This window comes from Patella vulgata, chromosome 4, assembly GCF_932274485.2.
Source record: "Patella vulgata chromosome 4, xgPatVulg1.2, whole genome shotgun sequence".
Taxonomy (NCBI): Eukaryota; Metazoa; Mollusca; class Gastropoda; family Patellidae; genus Patella; species Patella vulgata.
The window spans coordinates 21,746,553-21,760,387 of NC_065882.2; the positions used below are offsets into that span (position 1 = coordinate 21,746,553).

General features: G+C 31.1%; 1 protein-coding gene across 1 annotated transcript; it reads left to right on the top strand.

The window, feature by feature from the left end:
* Positions 1-260: 260 nt before the first annotated feature.
* Positions 261-13,553, top strand: LOC126817680 (SHC-transforming protein 1). Its single transcript, XM_050544789.2, has 13 exons — positions 261-396; positions 1,512-1,741; positions 2,375-2,445; positions 3,179-3,239; positions 3,605-3,724; positions 4,867-4,920; positions 5,900-6,078; positions 6,294-6,453; positions 7,711-7,825; positions 8,209-8,370; positions 8,765-8,895; positions 9,135-9,266; positions 9,813-13,553. The coding sequence occupies exons 2-13, from the start codon at positions 1,589-1,591 to the stop codon at positions 9,948-9,950; spliced, it is 1,476 nt and encodes a 491-aa protein (XP_050400746.2). The 5' UTR covers positions 261-396; positions 1,512-1,588; the 3' UTR covers positions 9,951-13,553.
* Positions 13,554-13,835: the final 282 nt, after the last annotated feature.

Below are 13,835 nucleotides of genomic sequence, written 5' to 3' on the forward strand. Positions count from 1 at the left end.
AGCAGGAGTAAAACCACATGTCTACAATTTCAGAAACCATCCATGAACTCAGCACTAAACACCATCAACACTATCTACTAAAACAGCAGTAGGCTATTCAAATGAATTAGAAAATTTCAGCATGGAATACTGAAAAATAGAAAAAAGGTGAAAAAAGAAAGGAAAATAAAATCCCCAAATCCACTTGCTTCAACATTCTATAAATATACATGAATTCATGTCTGGATAACTAAGCCTAATGTTATTCCGTGTAATCTTAATCCAGACATCCTTAGTACACTATACAGTTCATTCATTTTATTAACTTCCTTGAACACTGATTAATCATAGGGTTTTACAGTTATGTCGTTATATTTATAAAGGGGACTAAACTGTCTGGATCGATAGTACTTAAAGGTAATTTCAGTGATTCAGAGTCCTTTAATTTGATTATTTTTACATAGACACAGCTGATCTTGACCTATCGTCGTCGTATTAAATTAGACTCAGACAGTGGCAACCTTTATCCTTACTTTTCTGATCAAAGTTGCCTGAGCAGAAGAATAGCTCACCAATTAGTGTATTCGGTCGTTGTTTTAGATTTACTCTGATTTCCTTTTAATTCAGTCAACAATTGAGAATATCAAATTTGTTATCTCCATTTTGATAATTAAAATTGTCATCAATTGAAGCATGGACATTGAAGTTTGTCACTGTCATTTCTGAGTCATCATTTACACTTAACTTACTTACACTGATATAGTCATTGCCTAAAAAAGGTCATTTCTTATATATGCTTATGTTAATTGTAGAAGCCAACGTTTATTCTTTGTCACGAAACAAATTAAATGAGTATATATGCCTTTGCTAATTGTAATACAATTTTGAATGGTGCATATTGAGATACAGAGGTGAGAGAGGTTATTTGCTAGAAAAAAGGTGCCATAATTAATTACGCCTGACATAACAGTTTGTCAGAGGGCACCTACCTAGTTTGTCTGGTCATTCATATGTTATGAAAAACCAACACTGGGGCAAGAAGAATACTCTTACCAACCTCAGTCCTTAACGTTTAAGGGGAGCTTTTGCTCCTGCTCCTCTCGACGCACGTCGGCTTTCCTTCGAAGGAGTCATTAAAGACTCCTGCAAATAAGCTAAATCGCTTTTCTAAATATTGAGATTAATAAACTACTTTCAGATTTTGTTTACTTTTAAGTTTTAAACTGCATATATTCAAGGTATCAGGAGCTTTTTATGGCTCCCGCACAATTTTATAAACATGAAGGACTGCAACCTTTCATATTCAGAAATTTTCCATTACAAATTAGAGAGTTTTACCCATCTTAATGGTCAAACTCACCGTGGAAACCTCATGAGAATGTTTCATTGGGGTATACATAAGGATGATCCCCTTTTAATGCTTTATTCTAGTTTATTCCCCCATTTTAAAAAAAAAAATGAAACATCTAGTAAAAATTCAATATGGATTTGCAAGAAAAAAAACCCTGAAATTTTTTCTTTATCTCTTGAAGGAATAACGACAACAATTTCTTGGAGATCTTTTGATCTAGATATGTCCTGTATTTAGATTTTCTATACCAGTACCGGTATGGCAGGAGTTCTTGATCGCATAAAGAAGAAAAATAAATCCACTTCGCAAGAGTGGTCACGCAATGGGAGTTTTGTACACAAACCAGGCAGAGGTTGGATCCATCCAGACCAACAACTTAATGGCGATGGTGGGGTGTGTTATGGTGTTAGGGTATGTATGTTTTAATTTATTTATATATTTATTAATTAAGAGCAGTATATCTTATTTGAACCACAGACGTTAAGGAGGAGAAGAGGGATAGAGATAAAAAAATGTTATGTCCCTCCTTGAAAGAATTCATATGCCCCCTTTTATCTGCAAGGGTTGAAAACAAAATCAGTGAAATATTTAAAAAGAATATATTTACTAAGAATCTGTCAATTAAATTACAGAAGATCTTTTTTACTGAGTTTTTAATGGGCTCAACTTACAGGAATGAGTCCTTTGTGATTTGATCCTCTCTGTCCAAAATCTGGATCTGTGCTTGTTAATAAATCTGATTAAAACACAGATCCTATTTCGTTTCGTTTTTTATACATGTAGTTCAAAATCTTCATGTAGTGTTGGCCATTTAAAGTATAAAAAAACCGAAACGAAATGAAATATAGATCTGTATCTTAATCAGATTGGGTAGTTAATTCAATAGATTCTTCTGTCCAGTTTGTTCTTATATTAAAATTTTGAAATCTGATCAAAATGGATGAGAAGATTAATGTTTGCAATTATTTACAGTTTATTTGCAAAAATAGTCAATATCCATTTTTTAAACTAATTGCAGTGAATGAAAATATCTTTATCTTGCAGTTCATAGGCAGCATAGACGTTAAAGAATCCATGAAGAGTTTGGATTTTGAAACAAGAACAGCTGTAGCCAGGTAAACAGAAATATGAATTAATTATAAGAATTTTTTAGAATTCTTTGCACTTTTTATATTTGATGTATGATAAACAGATACAGCAATTTTCTTTACCACCAAATACAAATTATAATCCAAATGGTAAAAGATGAAATATAAAAAAAATATTACTAATGAAGTCATTTATATAGTTCACCATACAAGTTCCTGTATTATTGTTGTGCCCTGTCTTTTGAAGAAAGCAGGGGACTATTAAAATGGGTCTGTCCCTTTGACCGTCTGTCTGTCATCACATATTTTGGGACACAATAACTCTCCTTCTAATTGAGCTAGAATGTTCAAACAGAGATAAGCAGTTTGAACTAGTTCAATGATTAACATTTTCGGCTAAAGCTAAGCATAGCTAAGCAATTTTATTAGTCGATGCATTATTGGGACAAGATAACTTTGATTTTAACTCATGGAGAATGATGAAACTAAGTGTATAGTTTTATTACGAGGTACTTCAAAACCTTGGGACAAGATAACTTTGATTTTAACTCATGGAGAGTGATGAAACTAAGTGTATAGTTTCATTACTAGGTACTTCAAAACCTTGACTGAGTTCGTTTGTAAATATTCTCTGCTTAGACTAAAATTAGATAATCAGTTTGATTGCTCGATACTTTTCAAAAAGATAAATGTGCAGTTAATTAATATTTAGGATATTGTTGGGGGACTTCAGCCTCACTGTTGGCTTGTTTTATTTCAGAGAAGCTATTAATATTGTAGCAGAGGCTGCTGGTTTAAAAACTGCTTCCAAAAAGAGAAAGGTTTGTCACATATTTATATTTATATTATTGATTATAAAGTACGAATACAGAAATGTTGAAAAAAGGGACTGTGTCTTAGGAGCCAAAACAAGGAAAACCTCAATACCTACCCTCTCAACCTTTTAATGCATAATATATATCAATCTAAAAATATCAAAATGACAGAATTTTGATGGGATCACATAACAAAGCAACAAACGTGCCATGTAATCCATTTCATGTTAAAAGTATAAACTAAAGGTTTGCTAGTACCAGTAGGTAAATGATAACTATTAGTTTCTACCTAGTTCCAAGTTGTTATATCTATCAGATATATTTCAGATCAAATATTGTATAGGTATATGTTATATTGTTTGTTTTTCCAGGCTGATAAAAAGATCAGTAAAATGTTAGCTGATCATCCCCACATGCAGCATGCTGGAGCTAATGTTAATTTAACTATATCAACAAACAGAATTACTCTGATGGTGATGGAATCAGGACAGGTAAGTATCAAGGAACAGTGTTTAGTCGTTCGTGTTGGAGAGCAGACTGAGGTAGCATGTTAAAGATCCATGAACCATTGGAAATTTAAATAATAGTAGGCTCACAGTGCTTTCCAGGCAAAATTGTTTGGTATATGCCTATCTTTATTGGCTCATTACACCCTATTTCATTTCATTTGTATAGAGGCATAATACAGAATATGTAATATGCCATCAATGCCTTGATTTATAATATCCACATTAATAGTACATTTCATTCTGTTTCACATGAAGTATTTTCTTACTTTTAGTTTTAGCAATAAATATATTTAACACAAATACATTTATTATAATATTTTTGCTCTTCCTGTTATAAAAGTCAATAGAAATATGTAAAATGTCTGCATTTCGTGTTCATTAAACATACACTCTGCAAGAGCTAAATCTGCCTATTGCAGGTCTTTCTTTAGGCCTGAAATGTTATATAAACTATTAATTAGACATTTATTAACAAAACAAGACCATAATCGACCCTCGATGGCAACAGATACTCAAGATTTTAACTAGATTAAAACGGTTCGCCATTTAAAAATGGGAAAGTGAGGCTAAGTCACGATTATACCAGTGCCCTGGTTACCACTGTGCACACATCTTGTCAAAACTACAAACAATGATAACTTGGCTGAGAATGAAGTAATTTGAATGAAATTTTCAATATTTTCTTTTTTTATCATCTATTTTTGAATTATTATAGCAAGAATGACAAACTCTTTATTAAACGCTTAACTAATATATCGTTAATATTTTTGTGTATTGATACATAAAACAATTATCTCCAAATAACCGTGGCTATTTTACAGTTTACAGCCTGTATAACTAAAGGTATTCATTGGAAATATTACCATAAAAATCAATGGCATATTTTTCAAATCCTCAAGGTAACATATTTCTTTTCCCTACAGAATGATGTCAAATGGAATAGACAAATAAGATTTTAAAAACTACAACACCAAGTAGTAGCATGTCTTAACAAGGTGATAAAGAAAATATTGACACAACTACTGGTATTTTCTAATTGTGTCAATATTTTCATGTTCCAATTTCTATTAAAGTGAACATGTTCATTTATATTTGTATTGATTTTATATTTGTTTTATTTTCAGATGATAGCTAATCACACAATGCATAATGTTTCTTTTGCTTCTGGTGGAGATGCTGTAAGTAATTCCTTTCTATAATAGAAATAGTCTTTCATTATTGACAGCCCTACTAAAATCTAAAATAAACTGAAGCAAAATCAGACGTGTATTTACAGGATGAGGGTATATAAGCAAAGTCTAAACAAGCAAAATTATGATGAGAAGATTGCCCACCCTCCCTTCTAACGACAGCAAATTTTAACATTGTGTTTTTATTAACGTCACATTTTTACATACAAGAACTTTTTTATGTTTTTGCCTATTTTTCTATTACCTGTACTTCTTCAAATTATAAATATTCCTAATTAAATCAACCTGTCTATAATATCATTTATAATGTATTGGACATTGAATTTGTAATGATCAACAACAACCAAGATTTTTTGTTGTCCCCCTGCTTTCAAAACTCCTTTCCCTCTAATATCAAGATCATGATCAGTTTCTGTATAAGCAATTGGATATATGTCAGTGATTTGGAACAGGATATCTTGGTTTATAGTTTTGTTACATCAATACCGTGACTAAGCAGAGATAAGCTTTTTAATTGGTCTAGACTTTGGAACACGGTATTTCTAAATGAGGTAAAATGTTCAGAGTTGTTGTAGATGCTTTTAGTTTGATAATGTTTATAATTCTACTTAGGTTAAGCAGAATGATAAATAATTTGATTGCTCAGTGCTTTATGGAAATGGAAATGTGCAAGTAGTTAATGAGTGCCACCTATTTATTTTGGGATGAAGATGGGGGACATCTGTATCACTGTTGTTTTGATTTGCTTCAATCCCCCTTTCAGAAATTCTACATATCCCCACAGGTTATAATTGAAAAGAAGATTGAAGAAAACTTTGTGAATAGTATTTGTGTATTTCAGGAATTATTTTGCAAAAGTTATGTTTTATAGCTCCATAGTCCCATACAAAAGAGTAAAGGATAATTTTGCCCCCAAACATATATATACAGAGTTCAAAGCTGATAATTTTATATATGATTTTTTCAGGAATCGTTAGATTTTGTAGCTTACATAGCTAAAGATGAAATACATGGTCGTACATGTCAGGTGTTAGAATGTGGCGGAGGTTTATCAGAAGATGTTGTCACTACCATAGGACAGGCTTTCGAATTACGTTTTAAACAATATCTGCACAAACTGCCCAAAGCCATGCAAGTTACTGAAAGGTAAGAAGACATTTTTGTTCCAATATATTATGTTGAACCATTGTTTGCCAGGCAACTTGACGCTCAATACATCGTCTATCTCATGTTCTTTCTGTGCCATCAGAAAACAGAGTGCAGCTAGAACGGGAGGTAACTCAACACTATCAATTGAGCAAACCCCTCACAGTTCACTGTGTTTAAGTGAGCAGGTAAAATATTTTCTTATTTATTTAAAGTTCCACCAATGAAGGTTTTGAGAGAGAAGGTTGGGGAGAAGATCAAGAATATTATAATGACCACCCTGGTGCCATGCCTCCTTCATCTGCACATCTGCCAACACCCACACGACCACCAGTACCCCCTATACCACAATACTGTTCACCTACAAGTCTTCCGGTATGGAATTTCTCTATTATTTTTAAACAATCATATTTGTCCTATTCTGTCATAATTTTCTTCGGGTCATTTGTTGTTTAAAAGAGTACAGATACCTTCTTTAGAATTATGGTCAGTTGTAAATCAATCAATTAAAAGATAAGTAAGCATCGAAATCTAATATGATGAATTCTGAAGTAGAATCTGCCAAACAGAATCAGCCATTATACAACAAAAGTCGGTGTAACAGAGTTAATCAAGTTCACCTGAGAATTCATCTGTACTTCGGTCCGCAATGACTATATTAATTAAACAGCTGTACAGCCTCACTTAAACATACATTATGCAAGAGCTAAATCTGCATATCGCAGGTCTTTCTTTAGGCCTGGAATGTTTTCCAAATTAGTAATTAGACATTAATTAACTTATCCAGGCCATAATCAACTTTCGATGTCATCAGATTTCTCCGACATTAAATAGATTAGAACTGTTAAGCCATATTTTGATTTAAGCTAAAAATGGAGGAGCGAGACTTAGCTTTGAACAACCAATACGGTGGTTGAAATTATTGCACGTCTTGTCAAACCTTCAAAGGCTAATATCTTCGCTTGCAATAGAGTAATTTGAATGAAATTTTCAAATTATTCAATTTACATTATCTATTTTTGAACTATTATAGCAAGAATGGCTAGCTCTTTATCTAAATCTTACCTAATGTGTCTTTAAGCCTGGTGAATTTGCAAAGAAACGAAACTACTACCTTTATGAGTGTAGATTTCCAATGTTGAATTTAGGACAAGCTGCGAAGCTTAATATATACTGTTGAAGTGGTTAACCGAGTACCAGTTGCTGTTTCTGCTTTCCAAAACCAGATCTAGTTAAGCTACCCTGCGTAAACCCATGTTCTTTTATTGGTAATCAACTTTTAGTATCTTGATATGTGCCTCAGCAGCACAGCACAGTGTATATAATGTTTTTATATGCTAACATTTTCATATCAAGGTTGTTTACCCTCTAAAGGTCACAATTTTTATCCGATTTTGATGAAGCTTAAATAAATGTTTCTATTCCAAAGGTCTGGGTTCCTTTCAATACTTGCATGTATAGGACCCTAAGTTTCTGAATTACAGCCCCTAATTGTACGAAAAATCATGTTTTTTTTAGCTTGTTCTCTGTCCATCTCTTGCAAATGTGAGCATATCTTGCATGGTAACCGCTTGTTTTCAATGGCACTGTTAGAGATATTTAATTTATTTTCTATATTTGATTATATTACAGGTAAATCAATATGATTCAGTTAAATTAAATTCTGAAAATGGCTACTCTGATATATCTGATGATATAGAGGCTCGTTTATTGGCTGATTCTAAAATATACGACAATAGAGAAGATGGTACGAAGTTTATTTAAGTTTTAATCATATTTTGTTTTAGAAATGTATAGCCTACATCTACCATACATTGCAATTTGATGACTGTTAAATGCAGCTTACAAGTTACAACAAAGGGGGTCGGGAGGGGTTTGGTTTGTCAGATGACTTTCTTTTAATACAAGCTGACATAATAACTTTACTATCCAACTGGGTAAGAGTATATCGGTATCAAAATTATTCTGATGAGTGTGTTTGATTTGATAGAGACATTATATAGGAATATTAAAAGATGATCAAACAAGTTATAACTAAGTTAAACAAAAAATATAGGTCAAAACAAGAATTGAATTTAAGTAATATTAAAATACATTTTAATCTTATTTATTTATATTTTTGTTTGACAGTTCCAGAAGACTTTGAAGATCCAACCTATGTAGATGGTACCATCTATGATAATAAAAATGGCTTAAAACAAGAAGTTCAACTTGAAGGAGCTGTGGGAACAAATGGTAATGTTTATGATAATCATGATGATGATATGGACAATAAAGATGCCTTTGATATGAGTAAGTATACAATTTATTATACAAAACATTATACAGTTTAATTTATTCTGTGGATCAGTGGTTGGGTAGTGAACACGGACAACTGATTAATTCCAAATTTCAGTTCACACTTTGGGAATTCACTAGCACTAATCAATGCACCATACATACAATGTTTTAAGCAAATGTAATTCTTCTGGTAAAACATATAGAAGAGACAGATATAATAGTTTTCGAGACTTATCTACAGGGAACGTTATTGCATTATTTTGTGGTCGGTATTGGTGCCCTTTTAGGTAAGTGCCTCAAACTGAATAATCTAAAGCTGTGGATTAGATCCATGATGTCCATCCCAAAAAGATACTATGTTAGTATTGAAGCTTCCAGGCTGTGTTGATTAGTATTCTCTTTTTAGGTCCATTTGATAGTAAAGTTTTATCCGATGAAAAGGCTCCAGAGTTAAGCAGAGAATCGATGTGGAATGATTCTGGTATAACATCACCAATATTTGAAGAATGGTTCCATGGTAATTTATCGAGAAAAGATGTAAGAGAACATCATTACTTTAATCCTTCATATAGCAAGACTGTCATGGGAAATTATTGCTGGTTTTTGTTATGATAAGTTAGTGGAATATACTTCCAAGTGAATAGAAAGGGTGTTACAAATCAATAATGTTTTAACTAATGAACTGTTTTAATTAAACTTGCTAGGCTGAGAAGTTACTACACAATAATATTTTAAATAATGAACTGTTTTAATTAATAAACTCTTATTCTTGCTAGGCTGAGAAATTGCTATGCAATAATGGAGAATTTCTGGTTCGTGAAAGCTCAAATAAAGCTGGACAATTTGTTTTAAGTGGAAAACAAGATGGTGTCATTAGACATCTGCTACTGGTTGATCCAGAGGGTGTGGTAGGTATTGGTTATTATTATACTTTGATGTAGAAATGTTTGTGTCAAATCTGTACAGTCAAAGTAAAACACTTGTACATTTCATGTTAAGACATTTATTACTATTACCATGACAAAAAAAATGAGTATTTATAATCTATCCAATGAAATTGTTGGTTCTGGGCACAAAACTAGAACCTTCAGGTTTCAAATTTTAAATAGAAATTTTCATTGGTTTGAGCTGACATGATTCATACCTCCTCTGATTTATAATCAACACTAGACTGTGATTGGTTGAAGATATTGCTTTATCCATAAATTGGTCTTAGTACTTTGACAGGGTAGTATTACGTATAGCAAAGTATTAATAATACCCATTCACAGGAGAATGGCAAATTCCTCTTGACAAATATTACTGAATTCAATAATTCATTCCAATATAAAGCATTGGCTTCTTCAGTTGTTTTTTTAGATGTCTTGTTGTATCTTATTAATTTAATGATGCTTAATGATAATTGTGTATTAACACATTAGATAAAGGAATCATTTTACTGTTTCATTTTCCAGGTTCGCACAAAAGATTTTATTTTTGACAGTGTCGGCCATCTTGTACAGTATCATCGTCAAAATAATTTGCCCATTGTAACACAGGGTAGTGAACTGTTGTTAGAAAAACCAATCAAGACTTTTATAACATCTTGTTAAGCCACATCTAGATGAAAAAAAAAAACAGCACAAGACTTCCTTTTCCATCATAGTCTTTAAAAAAAATAGGTTGAAAACAAAGACTTTTTATGTTTCTAGGGAGCACTTTATCCCAATTTTATTTTTTGGGGGTAAAAATCATCACCCTACATATTCTGTGTAACTTTATTCTGCCTGCTGAGTGAATGACCTTTTAAAATTAATAATATGAGTTACAAATAATCTATCATTTCCGTGGTCCACTATCAAGTAAAACAAACCAGCTATAAAATTTAGATCTTTTTTCATGTGTTCATTTAAGGAGCCCTTTAAAATTTATAAGCTTACAAGAAAGCATTATTATTCATTTGACAAAATGTATTTGAAGATGTTTTTATATACCAATAGTGTTTATTAGCTAAACAACTGACAGTGCAACTGAACAGGACAACATTTATTAAGTGGCATAATTTTATTAGCTGGTATTACCTAAAACAAAAATGGTGATGTTGATGTGAAAATGAATTAAAAGGCGCAACAAGAAAGAATTTTCAGATACATCTCAACATAATGTATTACAGATATTATAGTTCATTCTTCCTTAACAAGCATGACAAAATAATCAAACACTAGTTTTTACAATATAAAAAGACACGCACAAGTTTTTCAAATTATATTTTTTAAAGTGCATTTATTTATTACTATTTTGTTTTGGCTCATTCAACCAGATCAATAATAATACTTTTACTTTAGTTACTTTTTTTTTTTCCAACATTTTTTAACAAATAGTTGTTGGTTTATCACACTAAATGGTCCTTGACGTGACGGTAGTCCCTAAAACCTTATAACATTTCAAAGGAAATTTGTCTGATTTTAGCTTTAGAAAATTGGATATTTTTAAGCCAAAGAAGACTACATGTATTTTTTTTTTCTCTTTTCTATCACACTAGCAACATTCATAAAAGATTAAACCCTCCGAACAAGAACATTTGCTCATTTTAAAAAACGAGATTATTTTTCAGGTCTCATTATTTTCTACCTACAGTACAATCATATTCTACATGACTTATGTTCTACTTATTTCAGTTGTTCTTATTTAAAATGTAACTTTAAAGGAAAATCCAACCAACCAAAATATGTTTCAGTGTTTTAGGTTGTTTTATTTTACCCAGAATCTGCTTAGGCATTATGTAAGAATTAGATAAAGACCTGTCCCTTCTTCCTATAATAGTTCAAAAATAGATAATGAAAAATTAATATTTTGAAAATTTTAGTCAAATAACGATAATAAACAGAATCTTGATTTTCATTCCTTCTATGGGCAGTCAGTGGTAGCCATATGATTGTTTATGCATATATGACTGTCATTGTCTAATCCATGCAATATCTAAGCCATCCACTCACCTAGAGAGGGTTGATTATGGGCTTGTCATGTGAATAAATGTCTAAAAATAATTTATGTAATATTTGAAACCAGAAAAAAAGAACTGCAATAGGCAGATTTAGCTCTTGCATAATGTCTATATATTTTTTTCCTCACAGATCCTTTGCCAACCAAAATTCTCATTCCCAGAACATTAAACATGTAGAATGTGGCCATACTGTATATCTCTATATAATATATACCCTATTTATTCAAATATGATCTGAAGGATTTAAGATTTATTAATCTTATACAAAATGTATTATTATATACTATCAATATCATTTCTTCATTATAATACAGGGTAGGATTTATACATCATCCATCCAGTTACTGTTAATGATTCCATGCCTATCTTTTGGCTGATATATTGGGAGAGTCAGGACAAATTGATGTCATCATGCACAGCTTAATAAAACCAAATTAAGTTGGGCATGTTGAAGTTGTTCATCGTTTGATGTAGTCAGATACAACCAATGTACTCTACCGAAAATACTTTTATATTAAGTGTTGATCACTTGTTAGAGGTACATGTATATATAAATATAGACAGTAATAAATATATATGTACCAGTATTATAAAATAGATATTTTGTAAACATGTTAAGGAAACAACAAGAACATAAATAGGTTACACTACTTTTTTAAAACCACTGTAGTATTAGTTTCTATTTTGTTATATTTGTTTTCAAATGGCACGATTTTGCGTATCTACATATTAACAGTTTTGGATCCATAAATGTTTTACTCCATTTGGTATGAAAATTCTAAATATTTATTATATTAATCTAATTACCCATTAGGTATAACATTGCCTGTGTAACCAAGTACTTTTGACATAAATTACCAAATCACTATGATCACCTCCTACTGACTTGACACAAGTTAATCATCACTAAGTGAGTTAAATGGCTAAGGAAAAAAAACTTCACATTCAACTTAATGAGTGCGAATGAGAGCCATTACATATGCAGCGGAACGTAATTGTTTTTTTATGACTTATGTTTCTAAAGTTGAAATAAATTTAACAGACACCTGTATAATTTTTCTATCATGTAAAAACACATTCAGTTTTCTGTGTAATAAACATAATATGTAATGCTCGATATGTAATAGTTTAGAAGTTATGCACCTTTAAAAATATATTATGACATCATAGTCATACTCGAGAACCTTCAGTTATTTGAAATCATTTGCAATTTTTTGCAAGTTTGATATCTATAGAGTTTAAATATTAAAATATCTAAATCTATATATTGTACATTACATGCTATATTATTGTCTATGTTATCTTTTTCATACATGGATATCTATATTTTCATATCAGGTATATAATCAGATAATATATAAAACATAATTATGTTCATTTAGAAAGTGCTGGTCACTAAATTAATTGAAACATATTAATCAATGATAATTCTATTCCAATAGTCATAATTTAATTGATAATAAATTAACTATAGCATCATATATCTTGCAAACATTTCATCATTTTATCTGTGTTTTATTCATGTATAAACAAATCAATTATTTGCTTTTTATATAGTATTTATAATTAGACAATGGTTCTGTATTGTCTTCTGCAATTACCATGCAATACAGTATTTCAGAGTTGAGGTTTCTGGCTTGCTTCTTGGCATAATTTAATTCATTTTTGGACACTAATAAATGGTCAAATAAATATGACAATTAAAATCTAAAAATTATTTATTAGGTACATTTAAGAGTGAAATGGCTGTGCCCAACAGGACAAAGAATCCAGAATAGTTTGTGATGTCATTTTGCTATATGAGGTTTCAAAAGAATCTTGTCTCCAAAATCCTGTATATGTTGGGTCTTCAAACATTTGACAATTTTCATGTATTGGAAAAAGCTTACTCTTACTGTGAATTCTTTGAAAAGTTGGCACATCAATGGCACATCAATAATAATCTATGTATATTTTTTCATAATTTTTTTTTTATATTTTTGTTGTATCTAATGTGTAGAAAACTTTACCGATTTAAACCTGTTTAACATCTATATATATATATATTATTTTTAACTCTCTTTAATACTATAGAATATACCTGATGTATGAAATTTTAATCCATTACCATACTGTTATTTGTTTACTTTATAAATATGTAATTTACATATATTTTGCTGTAGTTGTATAGTGTAAGTATTTGAATTAAAGATTTACAGCAATGAAAGTGATATTCCAAAATCGTTTTTACAAGCTTTTCTGAAACAGAAAGTCCTAGATTGCTGAAAATCAACAGGGTTTATCATTTCTGATCCCTGTGCTTTTATAGAAAAGTGGGGGAGGGGGAGTTGGTTCTGGAACAGTAGGTCATAGAACATGAATATGGATAGGGTTTGTAGTTTGTCCTCTCGAGACCTCAATGCTTCACACCAAATTTGAAAACAATCTGTTCAATACTGTATTGTGTTCATAAAGTTTTTAGAAGGGTGGGGGGAGTAACTCTAATTCTGGTACA